Source organism: Olea europaea, chromosome 2, assembly GCF_002742605.1.
Source record: "Olea europaea var. sylvestris chromosome 2, O_europaea_v1, whole genome shotgun sequence".
Taxonomy (NCBI): Eukaryota; Viridiplantae; Streptophyta; class Magnoliopsida; order Lamiales; family Oleaceae; genus Olea; species Olea europaea.
In genome coordinates, this window is record NC_036238.1 from 28,049,243 (window position 1) to 28,067,255 (window position 18,013).

At 32.6% G+C, this 18,013-nt stretch overlaps 1 protein-coding gene across 1 annotated transcript; it reads left to right on the forward strand.

Moving 5' to 3' along the window:
• The first annotated feature begins 7,409 nt into the window (after positions 1–7,409).
• On the forward strand, positions 7,410–17,015 carry LOC111369561 (protein ROOT HAIR DEFECTIVE 3-like). Its single transcript, XM_022991132.1, has 23 exons — positions 7,410–7,647; positions 8,560–8,700; positions 9,622–9,688; positions 9,769–9,871; positions 10,500–10,570; positions 10,666–10,729; positions 10,807–10,872; positions 11,006–11,053; positions 11,144–11,206; positions 11,301–11,357; positions 11,528–11,686; positions 11,769–11,837; positions 11,952–12,043; positions 12,993–13,071; positions 13,458–13,623; positions 13,952–14,076; positions 14,534–14,796; positions 14,906–15,002; positions 15,081–15,239; positions 15,641–15,745; positions 15,923–16,017; positions 16,131–16,227; positions 16,367–17,015. The coding sequence occupies exons 1-23, from the start codon at positions 7,644–7,646 to the stop codon at positions 16,601–16,603; spliced, it is 2,427 nt and encodes an 808-aa protein (XP_022846900.1). The 5' UTR covers positions 7,410–7,643; the 3' UTR covers positions 16,604–17,015.
• Positions 17,016–18,013: the final 998 nt, after the last annotated feature.

The window sequence follows — 18,013 nt, forward strand, 5'->3', positions numbered from 1 at the left end:
TGTTTAACCCCACGTTTTTATATTTTGAATTGTTCGATTATGGCCAAAGAAGTTAGGTGATCAATCGGGATGCAAATCTTTTGACATTATTAACCAAAATTTTATTGTTGTTGTTATTGGTACAGTTAGCCATTTTTAATTCTGATTCTTGTTTCTTTGTTTGCTTTATACTATTTTGTATGAAGTGTGCTATATTTTTACATTCGAATCACGTGGCAAAATGAGGATTAATATAATAGTTGAATTCTAAATAAGCTATTTATATCTATTCTAATTTCTAAGCCCTTTAAATTCTAAAAAATTAAATGTAAAACTAATAAAAAATATCAATGCTATTTTTCGGTACAAGTATGTTCGCTTCATCTGTCGGGTTTTCTGAATCATTTTACTTGGAACACTTTCGGGTAGGGATGAAAATTTGCCATGCTCAGCAAACTTGAGCTCCATAGTGACGGTCTCGTTCAGGGTGACATGACAATTTTGGAGAAAAAATTGTTGTCTTGGGGCAGGATTATGATAGGAATCACCGCCCCTGTTGTCCGTAAAAAATATAAACTTACAAAACACGCGGCATATGTACAAGTATATTTATATTTTATAGTATGGTAATCCCCCAACAAAAAAAAAAAATTAAAAAAATAAATAAAATAAAAAACCTTTTTGTTGAAAAATTTGCAGATTTGTCATTACAAATAGTTAAATAGAGAAAAATATTTATAATTAAAAATAACAAACCACATTCTTCGTATAGCATTATGTAACATTTTGCCTATCATTTTTTCATTTTCAACTATCCATACATTCAATTATTATTTCATTTTTATCTAAAAATTACTTTCTTCCTTTCCCATTCGTCTATCTCTCAGAACCCCATTTTGGGAGAAAATGGATTTTGTAATAATTTTTTTTAAAAAAAATTTATTGTTAAAAGTAGAAAAATGATTGAGTTTATACTTGAAATTATTTTATTAGAGAATGTATAATTGAAAAAGAGTTTAGAAAAAATAGATTTTTGAAAATGGGTCTCAAACAATCCATAAGTAAACATTTAGTGAAGTCATCATATTGCATCATCCGCACAACTTTTTTTCGTTTTCATTTTTAACGTGAAATTATATATTATATTTATATATTATTCTCTTCTATGAATTTTTCTCACGGAAAGGAAAAAAATGACATTAGCAATAGATATCATTCAAATTACGCATGCATTTTTAACAATTATTTAAGTTGAAAGATTATCCCAACATAAAATGAATAACAAATTGTTTTTTAGTTACAAATGACAACTAATATAAAAAATATTCTAATTTTTATTACTGAAAATTTTTTGTTAATTAGAATGTAGCAATTAATTTTTTATTTTTTTACAATATTGAAAGAATCAAACAAATTATTTTCTAATTTATTTTTCTTTTTTTTTTTTCAAAATCTTATTAACCAACTTAAGATCGATAATTAGAAGATAGCATGTAAAATATTTATAATGTAAGATATAGGGTATGATTTGTCATTTCAATTAAGGGTATTTTTATTTGTAAGCTATTTCTAATCACATGTTTGTAAATTTTACAACGAATTTCATTTTTTACAATTATTATCAAAAAGTAAATATATAAAATCTGATATGTAAAATGTAAAATTATTCTCTGTCAAGAGATAAAATTATAATCCCGTAAAGTAGTAACTTGATGTGTTGCTCTGTGACATTTTTCTTTGTTTTCAGAGGTTTAATTTCATAATATGATTGCTCGCCTATGCTTTATTACGTTTTATGGTTTTAATCTCATATTATATTATGTTGTGCATGTTAAGCATAATTTTTATTTTGCCACACTTAACTTGTATTTTGCTCAATTATTTATTTTTTTTATTTTTTTTCATGTGTTTCAGTAACATACTATTTTGCTTGTATTTTTTTTTTAGGTCCTTTGCAGTTTATAAATTGACTGATGTAATTTCACTTAATTTTACAACATGGCATGGTAGGGATTAAAGTTTCTAAGCGGGGACGGAGTTAGGTGACAATTTTTATTTTTTATTTTTATTTTTTTATAATGGACTGATACATAGAGAGAGAGAGAGAGAAAATTCCAACCTTACAAAGTATTGGGGCTTGGGGCAGGTTTGGTCTGCCCCCTCCCATGTCTCGAAAGATTTATGTATAATTTTGCGTATCGTTATATGATTTGATTTTCAAATAAAATGTTATCACACTCGTTTTACTCACAGTCAATGGCGGAGCCAGCACTTGATCAGGGGGTGCGGCCGTGTGTGCTGGCTCCGTCGGAATTTACAGTTGCCACTGAGCCAGGAAAGAAGCTTGAAGATTGAAGTGGCGCTGCACAGGATGATGAAACTTGGAAGAGTTAGGAAGATAACAGGTAAATGGATTGGGCCCTTTCTTTTAAAATTGTGAATCTCTCTTCTTTTGGGCTTCTATTTTTTTTTTTTTAAAGGCTCAAACACTGGATGCAAGTGTTTAATGGTTTGTAAAACAAATCTCAATTCAATTGCCAATCCAATAACAAATTGCCGCCCAGACTTCATGACTCTCTGGTCTCCGCCACTTCCCACTGTCCATTGTGTCGTTGTCGTGACTCGTGAGCTCCCTACCTGTCTTCTTTTTCTTTTTATTTTTTTGTTTTTGTTCTTTTGGTTCATTTATCATTTATGAGTTATGATTGAAAAATAAACAGAAGACGATCTGAAACAAAAAATAAAAATAAAAAATGATGAGGATGATACTATGTTGGGATAATGTAAGAAAAAGTGACCTAAAATGATGAATAAGTTATAGGTTCTTCGAGGATAAGCAGATGTAAACAAGAAATGTCAGAGAGATTGATTATCTAGCAACATGGCAAGTTGGGTTAAATAAACCTTTGGAAGTCCTTGACATTAAAGTATCACTTTCTTTTTTTTCTTTTTTTCTTTTTTTTTTTTTGTGGCCATTTTTAGTGTTTAGCTGTAGACTTACCTCATTTCCCTCAATTTAATAAATATTTGACTATGTGGCTATGACTTGTGTGTCTTGGCAAATAAAGTTATTATTACAAGTAGCTCCCTTGCCAAATTTCCCCGATCAATGGCAAATCAGAGATCTATTATGCATCTTACACATATGTGCAAAAATTACTATCTAATTTGATTCTTCTTAGTTTAGGTTTGAAATTGATTCTCAAATTGAATGTTTGTGGATAGGAAGTCCGTACTGTGGATCATTCTACTTTTTCCATTCCAAGTTATGGTAAATGATAGAAAATATTGGTTTTTGTAGGAATTTCCCTGAGGTACTCAACTGTACAAGAGATAATATAAACATACGTGATATAAGTAGAGCACACTGCTAATCACAGTCACAACTTTAAATCAACGTCGCCAATGAACAATCTTGCTATTGCGGTCATTAACGGTCAATGGTCAACTGCTGTCCTATCTCACTTAGATTTCTAGATCCACCACTGATCACAATCCAAATTCACCTAGTATTATATTACATCACTTTCAAGCAGTACTCGAAAACATGCAAGTGTGGCAAAGTAGTATGGTCAAGCTTCAAGTTTTAAGAATCCATGTGTAAAAATATGTTTTCATATTTTTAATTATTTTAAGACCGATAAACAAATAAAAATAATGCATACCCAACAAATAAAAGTATAAATACTATAATTATCTTATAACTAATAATTCATATAACTAGAACAATTTCAAGTTTCCATAAAACTATACAATTTCAAAATTTCCAATTAGACACTTTATATGATCTTTATACACACTTTTGAAGTTTTCAAAAATAAAAAATAAATCTCAAAATCATAAGCACGTAACTACTTAACAATCACTACAAGTAGACAATTTAGATAGCACGATAGTAAGTCATGTCTAATTATTTGTTGGACTCCTATCTAGTATCATCATTTTCGTCTAATTTGCATTTTGTGTCATTCGATACAAAATCAATTTCTTCGGACTCTCTGATTTCAACTTGAGAATTTCTATTACCTCTTATAAGTTCTGAGATATAATTCCCGACCTCATCATTCCCTCCATAATTTGAGATTGTACATTACTAACGTCACTTGCTAGTGGAGTGTCTTTTTGTCCTTCCTTCTCTTCTTGTTCATCAACATTGCATTGAATTTGACATAAAATTGATTGTTTATCCTCTTTATTTGCACCATATTTTTAGGATCGACCTTTTTAGTACATTCGTTGACATAGTCTAATATGTATTGATCGTCATAAGCATCATTTGAAGCTCCTTTGATGAAAGAAACGTGGTTTCCAATTTACAATTCGCACAAATTCATGATGCTTTTTTCTTCTTTATTGCTTCAAGCATCTTTCATGATAATATATTCCCATTACTTTTCCACTCTTCTTACTACTTCTTAAGAGATTCTTTTGTTATATCCACATCTCCTTTCAAAAGTGGCTCTCTTAGTTGACATTGAGGCGAAAGGGTGTGTAACCTACGCCTTTTTCGTAGTTCCCGTTTAATAATGGGATGCATGGGGTGGGTGTTGACAGGGTTGGTGAGTTTGGTCGTGGAGAAGATAAAAAAATTTTAAATTCTTTTTTTGGTCACTTTGCATTTAGTTGTTTTAAGTGGATTATATTGGTATTTTTGAAAAGTTATGAGACTTAATTTACAAATTTTTCTAATTTTTCGTTGTTTTACTGTTCTTTCATTTTTATTTATTTAAAGAGAAAGGCAAACCAAAATAGAGGAAATGAGGAGTTTGCTAAGTGCATTTTCAAGAGACTTTCTATTTTTAAAGAGCATATTCTATCATTTTGAGAGTATCTATAAATTCAGAGAGTTAAAATTTTGAAGTACTCCAACAAACCCTTTATATTTAATATTTAATTTTACTACTCCCAAAAAATACTTATTATTTTTCTCTGTCTTTTATTTTAACTACTTTTTCTCTAAAATATTTTATTATTTTCCTACATTGAAAATTAATGTCTCGTTTGGGAGTGATTTTTCACCCCCAAAAAATTGATATTTTAACCATTATTTCATGATTCCAGCATTAAATTATAACTTCTTTTCTCACAGGTGGTTCCCACTTTTCTCCTAACGGTGAAAAAATCAAATTTTAAAATCACTCCCAAATGAGACCTAAAACACGTTAAATGCATTTAATTATAAATAGTAAGTTTGTAGGCGTAGTGTACATGCAACTCTTGTTTCCTAGCCTGTTGGGGCACATCCCGCGATTTACCTCCTTCACAAAGTTATAGGGACGTGACGGTGGAGGCCTTTAAGATTGAGATTCAACCTTTAATTATAAAGAGTAAGTTTGCTCTCCAAATTTGGAGAGTGAAACTCAATCCCTAAATTAAAATATTAATTAAAGACTCTTTTGAAACATGATTTTAACGATTGACTCTTTAAAATAAATAACGTCTCATATTTAAAAAGTCTTCTAGAGTGCTCTAAGTAACTAAAAAGTTGAAGATGAGTTATCCTAAAAAAATTAATGATAATTTTGTTATACTTGACAAAAATTAAAATATTAATTAAAGACTCTTTTGAAACATGATTTTAACGATTGACTCTTTAAAATAAATAACGTCTCATATTTAAAAAGTCTTCTAGAGTGCTCTAAGTAACTAAAAAGTTGAAGATGAGTTATCCTAAAAAAATTAATGATAATTTTGTTATACTTGACAAAATTTGATGATCAAAATGCAAAATTTATTTTATAAAAAGTATTTTCCTCTTTATATAGGGCGTGGCAGCGGAAAAAATAAAGAAAATTATTTAACAATGATGAAGAGTACAAAGGAAATGTTAGCTGAAAGAATAAAGGAGGATTATTTTTATTTTTAAACGCCAAAATCAGAAAGCTGAATTAAAATATTTACGCCCTACACTGTGCGTAAACTATAGTCTCTCCAAATGTAAATTTCCTCGGTCTACGATTTGGAGCGTGACATCACGCTCTCTTGAGCGATGATAATTGAGGGTATTTTCTTTTCTGAAAGGTGTGGGCGGTTTAGTGGGCGGTTTAGTGGGCATCAAGTCGCAAGGGGCTGCGGACAAATCCGCCTTCAATCGTCATTTCAATACCCATTTTTTTCCCTCTTAAATTTACTTATTATAAGTGTTTTTTTTATAAACTTTTCTTTTCAAGCGTTATTTTTTTAACGAGTTAAATAATTTTGATCTAAATTTAGAATTAAGCCCCCGCTTGCCCCTATTTTCTAAAAATAAAAATGGGTGGAATAGTATTTTTTTGAAAATAAATGGTTGAAAAAGAAAGAAAAATTTTCAATTTACGTGTAATATTATTTTATAAAAGATTGTGTAGTTGAAAATAGAAGAGAGAAAAATGAAATATAATTTAATGAAATTTAATGGAGGCCAAACGGGGCATAAAATATATATATATATGTGTGTGTGTGTGTGTGTGTGTGTGTGTGTGTGTGGACAGTGAAAAATATGTTGGGAATTCAAAAGATGAGGCATGCGTAGGAATGTAAACAAAGATGTAAAGAATGATGTATACGTTGCGTGATTTCTAAATTTATGCTACAATATTATTTTATAAAATATACTTTCATAAAATAAATAATTTGCTTTATTTCAATGAATTTCAGACTCTCTTACCTACTTTTCCATTTTTCTCAATATTTAAGGATAAATATGGTTTGATTTGATTTTTGCACTTCTGGTTACATTTAGTATCAATGACAATTCCCCAAGTTGATCAAACCTTCCATACAATGATAGTATTGAAACATTAGCCTCTCGGGGCATAACTAAGTGGTATAAAGGACATGAGTGAAATTATTTCACGTCTTGGTGACAGTTGCAAAGTGGGGCGTTCGATTCTTGAGACATGGAGTTGGACTCCTTATAAGCGCAATGTTCAGGCAGCTTTTGTTCCCTGGCCTATTAGGGCACATCTCGCGATTTATCTCCCTCACAAATCTCTAAGAGCGGGACGGTGGAGCCCTCAAGATTGGGGTTCAACCTTTTATTTTTTATTTTTTTTATATAGTATTGAAACATTAAATTCTTCTTATGAATAAACAAATTATGAAGTGTAAATTGTCGTTAAATTTTTTATTATTCTAAATGCTTATCAATTAATGTAAATTTGTATGAACTAATTTAACCGTTAGATTAACATCGAGATTCAACAGAAAAATTGAAATCGAACAAAGAATTAAATTTTATAGTTAAATCTTAAAACTAAAAGACCTAACCACAATCATTAGATCTCAATCTGTGCAAACGCTAATTCTAAATTTTAGTGCTGGATTGAAAAGTGTTTATAAACAATTTTATTTTTCAATATAATAAAAATAATTGTCCGAAATGCCTGAAAAAAAATGATTTAATATATATATATTTTAAATTACTTGCCAAACATATTATGCTTAATAAAGGGTTACAACAAAATCCCTATTTTTCTTTTATTTTTGAGAAGGATGCTAACCCCTATTTACCTTCAAACAAATTCGTCTGCGTTTATCTTTCTCGATTTCAACAAAAGGGGCAGAGGAATACTTTAATTCACCAGATCCTGTATTCAGATTGGATCTTTCCCCTTTTCATTGATCTCTCAATCTCCGGTTTCCCCAAAATCCTCACCTTCGATCGAACCTTCTCATTCTTGCAAATGGGTACGCCTCGATCCACTTCAATTTTTAAGTAATGTATCGGATAGATGTTACGACTAGCTAATTTAAATTATAAGAACGATTAATGTTGTGTTGCGGTTTTATTATGAACTTTAATCATTAGAGACGGCTAAAATTTAATTTATTTAACAACGCAATACGTTTCTTGTTTTGTGCTTTACTGCTTTTCAGTTATGGTTTCTTGTTTAAATGAGTCATATATCTTCGCTTTAAAATTTGGATTTGGATTTGGATTAGTCTTGTATAATTTGTATTTAGTTGATTTTTTTGATACAAATATGATTGATATCTGGTTTAGAACTCGAACTTCATTTTACTTCGCCTCTGCCTTCTGATTTTAACTGGGATTTGGAGTTCATGCACGATGCTCACAGTGAAAATTGAAATTTTTGCCTGAGATTATATAAATGAAGACCTGTTTAAATCTTGCAATGGTAATAAATGGTGGAGAACATAGAAATTAGGAATAGGCTTAGCTGAGCTTCTGACATTTCTCGATTCAGTTAAGTATTGTGATACTTTTTTTTTTTTTTTTTTTTTTTTTTTTTTTTTTTTTTTTTTTTTTTTTTTATTATTATTATTATTATTATTATTATTATTATTATTTTGTCGAAATCAAACATTTTTAAAATTTTCCACCTGGTTTGATCACTATCTATGTATTTCCAACAGTCATGATGTTTTTTTCCCTCGAGAATGTCTGAAAAATGTCTTTTCTTTGAAGGTTAATAAGTTATTTTTAATCATTACGTATATATATGAAATAACTTTTCATGCATTCTATATGATGAGACCTGTTACATGTATGCATTAGATCCCTTTCATGATGTAAAGGCTTCTGTCCAATTTTTGTGTTTGTTTATTGTTAATGCAATTCCTATACTTTCTGTCCAGATAAAAGTTCTTCAACTCACCTCATAGATGGGGATGGTACTTTCAATGTCTCTGGAATTGACAATTTCATGAAGGAAGTTAAACTTTCCGAATGTGGTCTTTCTTATGCCGTAGTCTCCATCATGGGTCCTCAAAGTAGTGGTATGAATTTGACTCTAAAAGATACTTCTTTATTTCTCTCATCAGTTTGGCATATGTTAATTTCAGCCTACTTGATTATTGGTTTTTGCACGAATCAAATGCCTCAATGACTCCATATAGCTTCTTTCATTTTTATTCCTTTGTTAATTCCTTTTCTTCCTATTTCAACTTTTGCTATTTAGCATCTCAAAATTCTGCTCATAAACATGGAGGTTATTATTTTCATATCAGTGTTTGAAAAGGCTATCTGGTGGAGGTGTTTTCCCTCCATGAGGTGAGGAGTAAGTCTCTAAATAAACCATAAATTAATTCAAATAATTGTGGAAATACAAATTTATACTTACAATAAACCATAAACCATCGGAAAATACCCTAATAGAACATATCTGCAAAATTAGAAGTCTAATTTACAACTAGAAACAAGAAAATGGATTAATAAATTAATAAATAAATAATTACATAACAATCTAGTAATCAATGAACAAGATCATTAATCCACTGCTAAAGCTACAAGTCTAAAACAAATGAAACAACTAACCAACTATTCAAAGGTTTAGTTGTAGAGTTAAGAGGTGTAGGACAAATGGACTCTTCACTTGTTTTTTTCTCTAATCTTCAATAATTTTAGAGTTGGATTGTGTTCTAAACATCCTTAAAAAGCCTACGAAATACTATCCTCAAAAGGTTGGGCAAGTAGAACATAAAAGTTTAGAAAGGGTTGCTTAAGGAGCGCATGCTTCAACCATAATGGTTGATGCCCCTGAGAGATGCATTTCAGTAAATAAAGATATAAGCATTGACCAAGGGCACTAGAAGCACATGCTAATGAACACCTGTCTATGAAATATATATTATTGTATTTGTGTTGGCCAGTGCTTTCCTGCATTAATTAATATGAAAAGTCTTCTATGATTTTGACAGGGAAGAGTACACTGTTAAATCACCTATTTCGTACTAATTTTAGGGAGATGGATGCTTTTAAGGGGAGGTGGGTGCTTCTCATATTTTCTGTCACTTATTTGCTAACTATTGTATTAATATAAACTGACGCCATATGAATGTCCACAGGTCCCAAACCACAAAAGGGATTTGGATGGCACAATGTGTTGGGATTGAACCTTGCACTCTTGTGATGGATTTAGAGGGCACTGATGGAAGAGAACGAGGAGAGGTACTATGTAAACACGTTTACATAATGACCTTATGTTTACGTTGCAATTTGTGCATTTATCGTTTGTTGTCATTGTTATAACTCGTGTTTGGGCATATAATTTCACAACTACATCTATGTCTGCAGTGGGCATTTTTTCTTTGTTAGGCCATTAATATTATGACATGCAGCTGCACTTAGATTTCATTTGGTTTTGGAACCATGTCTTTGCTGTCTCCTGTGTCATTTGAAATTGCTATTTAATTTACATTATTTTGTCGATTGGCGCTTCATTTTCTATCCTTCCATGTAGACCTCAGATTGCCCATCAACATAATTCTGGGACAAATTAAATTACGTGAGTTTCTGTCTCATGACTCACATCCTTGGACACACTATGATCATATTCCTTCGAGTGATCACTTTGAAATTACCTTTCTAGGATAAATGGAGTTTTATCTACGTTCCTTTGATGTCTGGTAATTCATTTATTATTGCATATGTTTTAGTATCATTGGACATTCTGGCTTTTGTAAAATTGCATGTTAGCTCTTAATTAAATTATTATATTATTAATGTCGCGTGTCAAAGTATGTGGATGCGGTGTTAGTTTCTCTTGTTCAATTCTAATTATTCTTTTCCTTTTCAGGATGATACTGCATTTGAAAAGCAGAGTGCTCTTTTTGCTCTTGCTGTTTCAGATATAGTGTTAATAAACATGTAAGATTATTTTGTTGCATTAAAAAATCTCTGATACAATTTACGAACTCTTTCGGGATTGTTAAGTTATGAATAGCTCCATTGAAAATATTCAGGTGGTGTCATGACATCGGTCGTGAGCAGGCTGCAAACAAGCCTCTCTTGAAAACTGTATTCCAGGTACATGACTCACCTGCTCTGTCCAAAAAAAGTAATTTGAGATTCAAATGTGTTACCATCTATCTTGTGATCAATAGGTTATGATGAGATTATTTAGTCCACGTAAAACAACGTTGTTGTTTGTGATACGTGATAAAACACGGGTACGTTTGACTCGCCTTTTTCTTCTGATGCTGTTCAATGTACTTCAAATACTTATTCTTCTAGTGCATTTGGCCCCGTCAAGTAACCTTTTCATATGCTGGAGAATTTTTGTTTCGTCTTGACATGTTATAGACTCCTTTGGAAAATCTGGAACCTGTTTTGAGGGAAGACATTCAGAAGGTATATTGTATCCCTGAATGGCTCTTGTTCTTATTCTATTCTATTTCCCATCTTCTCTCCCTCTCACCCTCTCTGCTTCCTCTTCTGAAGATATGGGATGCTGTTCCTAAGCCAGAAGCTCACAACGGAACTCCTCTAAGTGAATTTTTTAATGTAAGATGTCAATATTAAGTTAAATAAGCTACCTTATGTCCTTTTTATGTTCAAAAACTTCAATGAAACTTTTTATTAAATGATGGAATGGCAGGTTGAAGTTGTGGCTCTTTCTAGTTATGAAGAGAAGGAAGAACAATTTAGAGAGCAGGTTCGTGCATTTTGAATCCTTTCAAAATTATATTCACATTCTTCAAATGCCTGTCCTTGTCATACCTTGGTTCTTTCCCTCTGTTTATTTCTGGGTCGTTCACAGAAAGATGGATCTCTTTCAATAGTGTACTCAGGGATCTAAGATTTTATTTTTTGTTTTTGATGAAGGTGGCAAGTCTAAGACAACGATTCTTTCATTCTATTGCCCCTGGTGGACTTGCTGGAGATAGGCGGGCCGTCGTTCCTGCTTCAGGCTTTTCATTTAGTGCTCAACAGATTTGGAAGATCATTAAGGAGAACAAGGACCTCGACCTTCCTGCTCACAAGGTGATGATCTAAAAATCTGCTCATAAAGTCTCAAATAAACTAGTCAGGTAGTTTTTCATTGACATATCTCCCATATTTGTAGGTCATGGTTGCCACCGTACGTTGTGAAGAGATTTCTAATGAAAAGTTCTCTTCGTTTATTGGAAATGAGGTGCCTTTTTAAGTTTTTTTGTTTGATTCTACACTGAACTCATTTGAACTTAACATTGTAAAGCATCAAATAATCTGATACTTGTATATGTGTGTGGAATGCTCACCTGCACAGGAATGGCTTCAACTAGAAGAGATTGTTCAATCTCAGCCAGTGCCAGGGTTTGGGAGGAAACTCAGCTCAATTCTTGATGTTTGTTTATCAGAGTACGTGCATACATATCTGCATTTACATCCTTCTAGCACAAAATGATTGTGTTTGAATGTAATAATGCAGAAGATACGTGGCTACTTGAAGAATTTGGCAAGTCTCTGAAGAGGGCTTAGATTTGTGTAGCATGAACTAGTAAGGCAGATGATGCCGGTGTTTTAAGATCCCTGTACCTTGTAGTGCTGGAGCACCTGTTAGGATTATTATATATATATTTATTATTATTATTTTTTTTTAATATATATATATATTTTTTTTTCAATTGCTTAGAAACTAGGTATTGAGAGGACTACTAAAATATGGTCTATGATAAAATAGGTCAGTTAATTGTACTTAAATAACTAACACAAATGAAAAACTTAACAGTAGAATATAGATTGACTGTTTTGGGAGACCTGTCACTTTTTTTCGATAGTCCCCATAGGTGAAAATGTGTAACTTCTTTTTAGTTATTCTCTCCTCTCTGTCTCACTCGTTTATAATAGAAAATGGATAATTTTTTAGCACTTATTGGGCAAAAAATAAAATGTTTTAGTTTATTAGTGAGGAATTTTCCCTCTGTTGAAAAACATTGCAGACTGAGTTTGTATTGATTGTTTGAATAATTAACACAAATGAAAAACTTAACAGTAGAATATAGATTGACTGTTTTGGGAGACCTGTCACTTTTTTTTGATAGTCCCCATAGGTGAAAATGTGTAACTTCTTTTTAGTTATTCCCCCCTCTCTGTCTCACTCATTTATAATAGAAGATGGATAATTTTTTAGCACTTATTGGGGAAAAAAATAAAATGTTTTAGTTTATTAGTGAGGAATTTTCCCTCTGTTGAAAAACATTGCAGACTGAGTTTGTATTGATTGTTTGATTCACCATGCCTTTAAGGATATCTTCTGTCTCTGAGTTGCTAAGATCTTCTCATATACGTTTTTCCTTTTCTGTTATAGGTATGACTTAGAAGCCACATATTTTGATGAAGGTGTGAGATCTTCAAAGAGGAAACAGCTGGAAGAGAAGTTGTTGCAAGTAATATTCCATGATGATTCCTACGTGCTTGCTATCACGTCTAATTATGCTACATTCCTGGATAAATATAAGTAGAAAGGGTAGTGGAATTTTGTGGATCTGATGGCTGCATTAATTTATTTTTGTCTCTAATAAAAAAAAGTTCTATGTTGTTAAAATTCTCTATATATATATATATGCTGGGAGTAAACTGGAATTTTAATTCTGCCTTTACCTCAAAATTGGTAGTACGTGTCTGACATGCTTGGCTATTTCATACAATAAACTTGATGATTCAAGGGCTGAAGTTTATGAATAAAAGTTTTATCGTCACGCCATTTATCTTTTTAATTGATTTTTTTCTTCTCATGGTTTATCTGTTTTTTTTTCTCATGGGGCTATATTAGCTTGTCCAACCAGCTTACCAATTCATGTTGGGTCATATACGCTCTGGAAACTTGGATAGATTTAAAAAAGCATTTGATAATGCTTTGAATGAAGGGAAAGGATTTGCTTTCGCTGCTCGTGATTGCATCAAGTATTTTATGTCACAATTTGACGAAGAATCTGCGGGTACAGTAACTGGCCTGGGCTTTTGGTGTTTGTGCATTGTGATAGCATTGTATCCCGATGCAGTTAATTTTTACCTAGGAAGTGAAGCTTTTAAAATTTTGTTTTGCCACAAACATGGAAAATTTCTTTTTATTGTTATTTATTCTTCGTGTGAAAATTAGCTATAATTTGTGACATTTTATCGCGTCAATGGTCTTATAAAATTTCTTACCGTGTTACAAGGGAGCCGAATTTAAGGTTCAGTGGCTGACTAGTTGCAGTGAGATGAAACCATAGAAATTAAGGTCCTGTCAATGTTTGGCTTTTGAGGATCTTTGTTACTTTGCAGATACGAACATTGACCTGGCAAAATGGGATGCTTCTAGAGTAAGAGAGAAGCTCCAGCGTGATATAGATGCACATGTTGCTGCAGTTCGTGCTGCCAAGCTGTCTGAACTCACAACAGTGTATGAGGTATGAACATGACCTTGGGCATATTTTTAAGCACGGGTTAAAAGATATGTTATTGCAATTTTGATCAAAGAAAAAGTGAACTTAGTTTGTGAAAGGATATGTGAATATGATGGATTATCTTAATTTCCTAATGTTACACAATTGAACTCACACTAGAAAAAGGAGCTGGTTAAGCAATTGTGACTAGAAAAAGCTCTCTCACTTGCTAGCTTCCAATCTATCTCACTTCTTATTTCCTACCATTTGGAAGACTCCTCTAATGCCAATAGGAAGAAGGCAACTAGATGCCCTCAGGAATCACACTTTCAACCTCACTTGCATTTCACCTAAAACCCATAAGACTGCTACACTACGTTGTACTGCTTTTTGGTTATAATTACGGGTGCAAGAATTTTATTGTTTGATTTTATTCTTTGTTACCATGTGTTATCTAGCCACTAATGAGGTGCATGCACAGGCAAAATTGAACGAGGCATTATCGGGACCTGTTGAGGCTCTATTAGATGGAGCCAGCGATGATACATGGCCTGCAATAAGAAAACTTCTCCGGCGAGAAACTGAAACAGCTGTTGCTGAGTTTGCCAGTGCACTTTCTGGTTTCGAAATGGATGAAGAGACAAGGGAGAAAATGATTTTGAGATTGAAGGATCGCGCAAGGGGATTGGTTGAAGCAAAAGCAAAAGAAGAGGCTGGGAGGGTTTTGATTCGCATGAAGGACAGGTGCTTGCTATGTGTTATATATTCATATTATGAGTTCTATTATTTGCAAGATTGATGTTCTGTTTTTCTGCTTTGTACGCTTGGGAACTGACCAGGCAATTATTCACAGGTTTTCAACATTATTTAGCCACGATTCTGACTCAATGCCGCGGGTCTGGACTGGAAAAGAAGATATAAGAGCAATCACCAAATCCGCTCGCTCTTCTGTATGGCATGTTCTATGAATGTCTATTGGGATATTTGTTGTGGATATCTCTGTAATTGTTTTTTATTTTTTTCTCTAGTCATTGAAGTTGCTATCTGTCATGGCTGCAATTCGTCTGGATGACAATGCTGATGCTATTGAGAATACACTTTCCCTGGCTCTTGTTGACCCCAAAGCTGCTGCTTCAACAAATAAGGGAACTTCTGTGGACCCTCTTGCCTCCAGTACTTGGGAGGAGGTAATCATTTTAGTTGCTGAATTGTTATTTTTTTGAAGTCAGCGACTTCATATTTCAACTTTAGTTCGTTAAAAGTTGATGTATAGTTGTGAATTTTATTTATTTATTTTCTGAAAAGATATAGTTGTGAATTTTGATGTCTCATTCACTAAAATACACAAATTTCCTTGGAAGATTATATGACCACTTCATTTCTGTCGAACTTTTTACTCGTACAATAGAAGCCTAATTAATTTCGGTGCATTTCTATGGTTATGCTTTTTAACGCTTCTTTTCTCACAATCTAGTACTTGAAACTTTGTATTATGTACTTGCAATTCTTGGCCTTAGATGCTTGTTCCTTGCGTAATCTATCCAAAATGCACCTAATACTTGTTTTGTTGAATTTTCTTTGCACACAGGTTCCAGCATCAAAAACCTTGATAACACCGGTCCAGTGTAAATCTTTGTGGAGGCAATTTAGAACAGAGACCGAGTATACTGTTACTCAAGCCATTGCTGCTCAGGCATGGACCTTCCCATATAATGCTTCTGAATATCTTAGTCTATTTCATCGAATCTTAATTTCCATTTGTATTCATGTTTATGCGTCATTGTTATTTTACATGGCAATCTTTATTATAGATCTATTATATGCTAATTAAGCAAATGATTGCTGATTTTGCTTGTTTCTTGACTTCCAGGAGGCTAGCCGGCGAAATAACAACTGGTTACCACCTCCATGGGCAATCGTTGCATTGGTTGTCTTAGGTTTCAATGAATTTATGACACTATTGAGGTAATTCCTTTTTTATTTTTGTGGGAGGGGAAGGGTTGGTTGGTCATACCTGATACTCTGGCCTGAGATTTTCCTCAGAGGCTATTTACTCATGTTGTGTTCTCTTTTGGCAGAAATCCGTTGTATTTGGGTGTTATTTTTGTTGCTTTTCTTCTTATTAAAGCACTTTGGGTGCAATTAGATATCACGGGTGAATTCCGCCATGGAGCTGTAAGTTTACTACTTAAATATATTACTATATTTCTTTTATACTTCATATTAGTTGGAATCCAAGCGATTAAGGAATCTCTAGAGTGATCAATTGAAACTATGGTGTTCAAGTTCTGATATCTTTTCTGCATGCCCACAGCTTCCAGGAATTCTATCTATATCCACCAAATTACTTCCTACTGTTATGAACCTTCTTAGAAAACTAGCAGAGGAGGGCCAAAGACCTGCACACACCGATCCTCAACGTAACCCTCCTCTTACAGCACAGAGCTTCCAAAGTGGCACAAATAATTATAGTGGTATTTCATCGAGTGCTTCTTCAGAGGTGACTTCTGACAATGGAACCAAACACTCCAAACCTCCGGCACATCAATAAATATATCTTGGCAGGGCATCTTCTTTCTGTTCGATACCAATTTTGTGGTCATTTCTGAAGATTATGCTGTGCGGCTTTAGATCAGCGTTCAACTTGAAGCTGCGAAGAACAAACTGTAGGCACATTACTTTTCGTGTAGGTATCGTGTATATTGGGGGCCATGGCTTTTCACAAAAATCGCCCCACTAATATGTATAATTTTATGACCTTTTCTCATATTTATCCACGATTTAGATGATTGTATTTCTTGATTGTGTGGCCTTCATCTTGGCCTCGGTTGTTATTTATTTTCTGGTTTGCATTCAATTTTGCATGATGAGAAGCAAAATTCTATATTTGGGATTGGAGAATCTTTTTGTATTTTAATGAGATATGTTTCTTATTTGAATTGAAAATTGGCAAATATGTTTCACTTTTGCGGAAAATATGAGATCTTGAAACGGTTTCGAGGCATGACACCAAGCTGGTACCATTGTATTTGTTTGTGAAGAATAATTAAGCTGTTTTGCTAGAATTTGGTGTCCACCCGTTTGACAGAAGCAATTTAGGCGAGTTTTCATTGGTGCAAAACTGTTGTGTTTTTCAAACAGGTGAATGATAGAGTGTCGTGTGAAATTCGGTCAAAGAATGTATCAAAATTGTCTGGCAATGAAGCAAAACTGTATGAAGAAACTTGCCTATGTAAACAAGTTGATCGAGATAACCCCAGATATGGCTCATTTTTACATCACTAGTCTCATATGGGGAAAGGTAGGTGCTTGTGAGCCAACTGGAAGAAGAAAAAATAAATAAATAAATTTAGATTTACGATAGTATTGAAGGGGAAAAATATGCTTCTTTTTTTGTGTGGATTAAATCAAATTTTTAGTAGATTTTTATACAAATGGATGAATTATCTAGTTGAAAAGTTATTGAATTGAATAAGACGTGTGGTTAAAATTAAATTAAATTTGAATTTTCATCAAGCAAGTACTCAGGTCCATCCATCTAAATTCTACGCCCATTATTTTGACATAAAGGCTAGGGTCATTATTGAATGGGAAGTAGTTAAGTACCACCAAACTTTGACTGAATTTGGTTACATTTAAATTAATTGTACAATCTGTTAACATAATCTTTTTTGGATTAATTGATTAAAATATAAGTAAATGTTAATAATTAACTATAACCATAAATGAGATCCATAATTTTTTTTCCCACATTCTATCGACTTCTATAAAAATTTATTAAAAAATGAGGAGATAAACAGATATTCAATTTAAAGTGAGTGAGCAGAATGCCATACTCAATCTCAAAGATATGTATAGAATTTTGCGGAAAGCTGTACATCTAATTCGATTAAGGTCCGAATAATCAGAAATCTTATCTTTTTTTCCTTTTTTCTTGTTTTACCATAAAATACGAACTAAA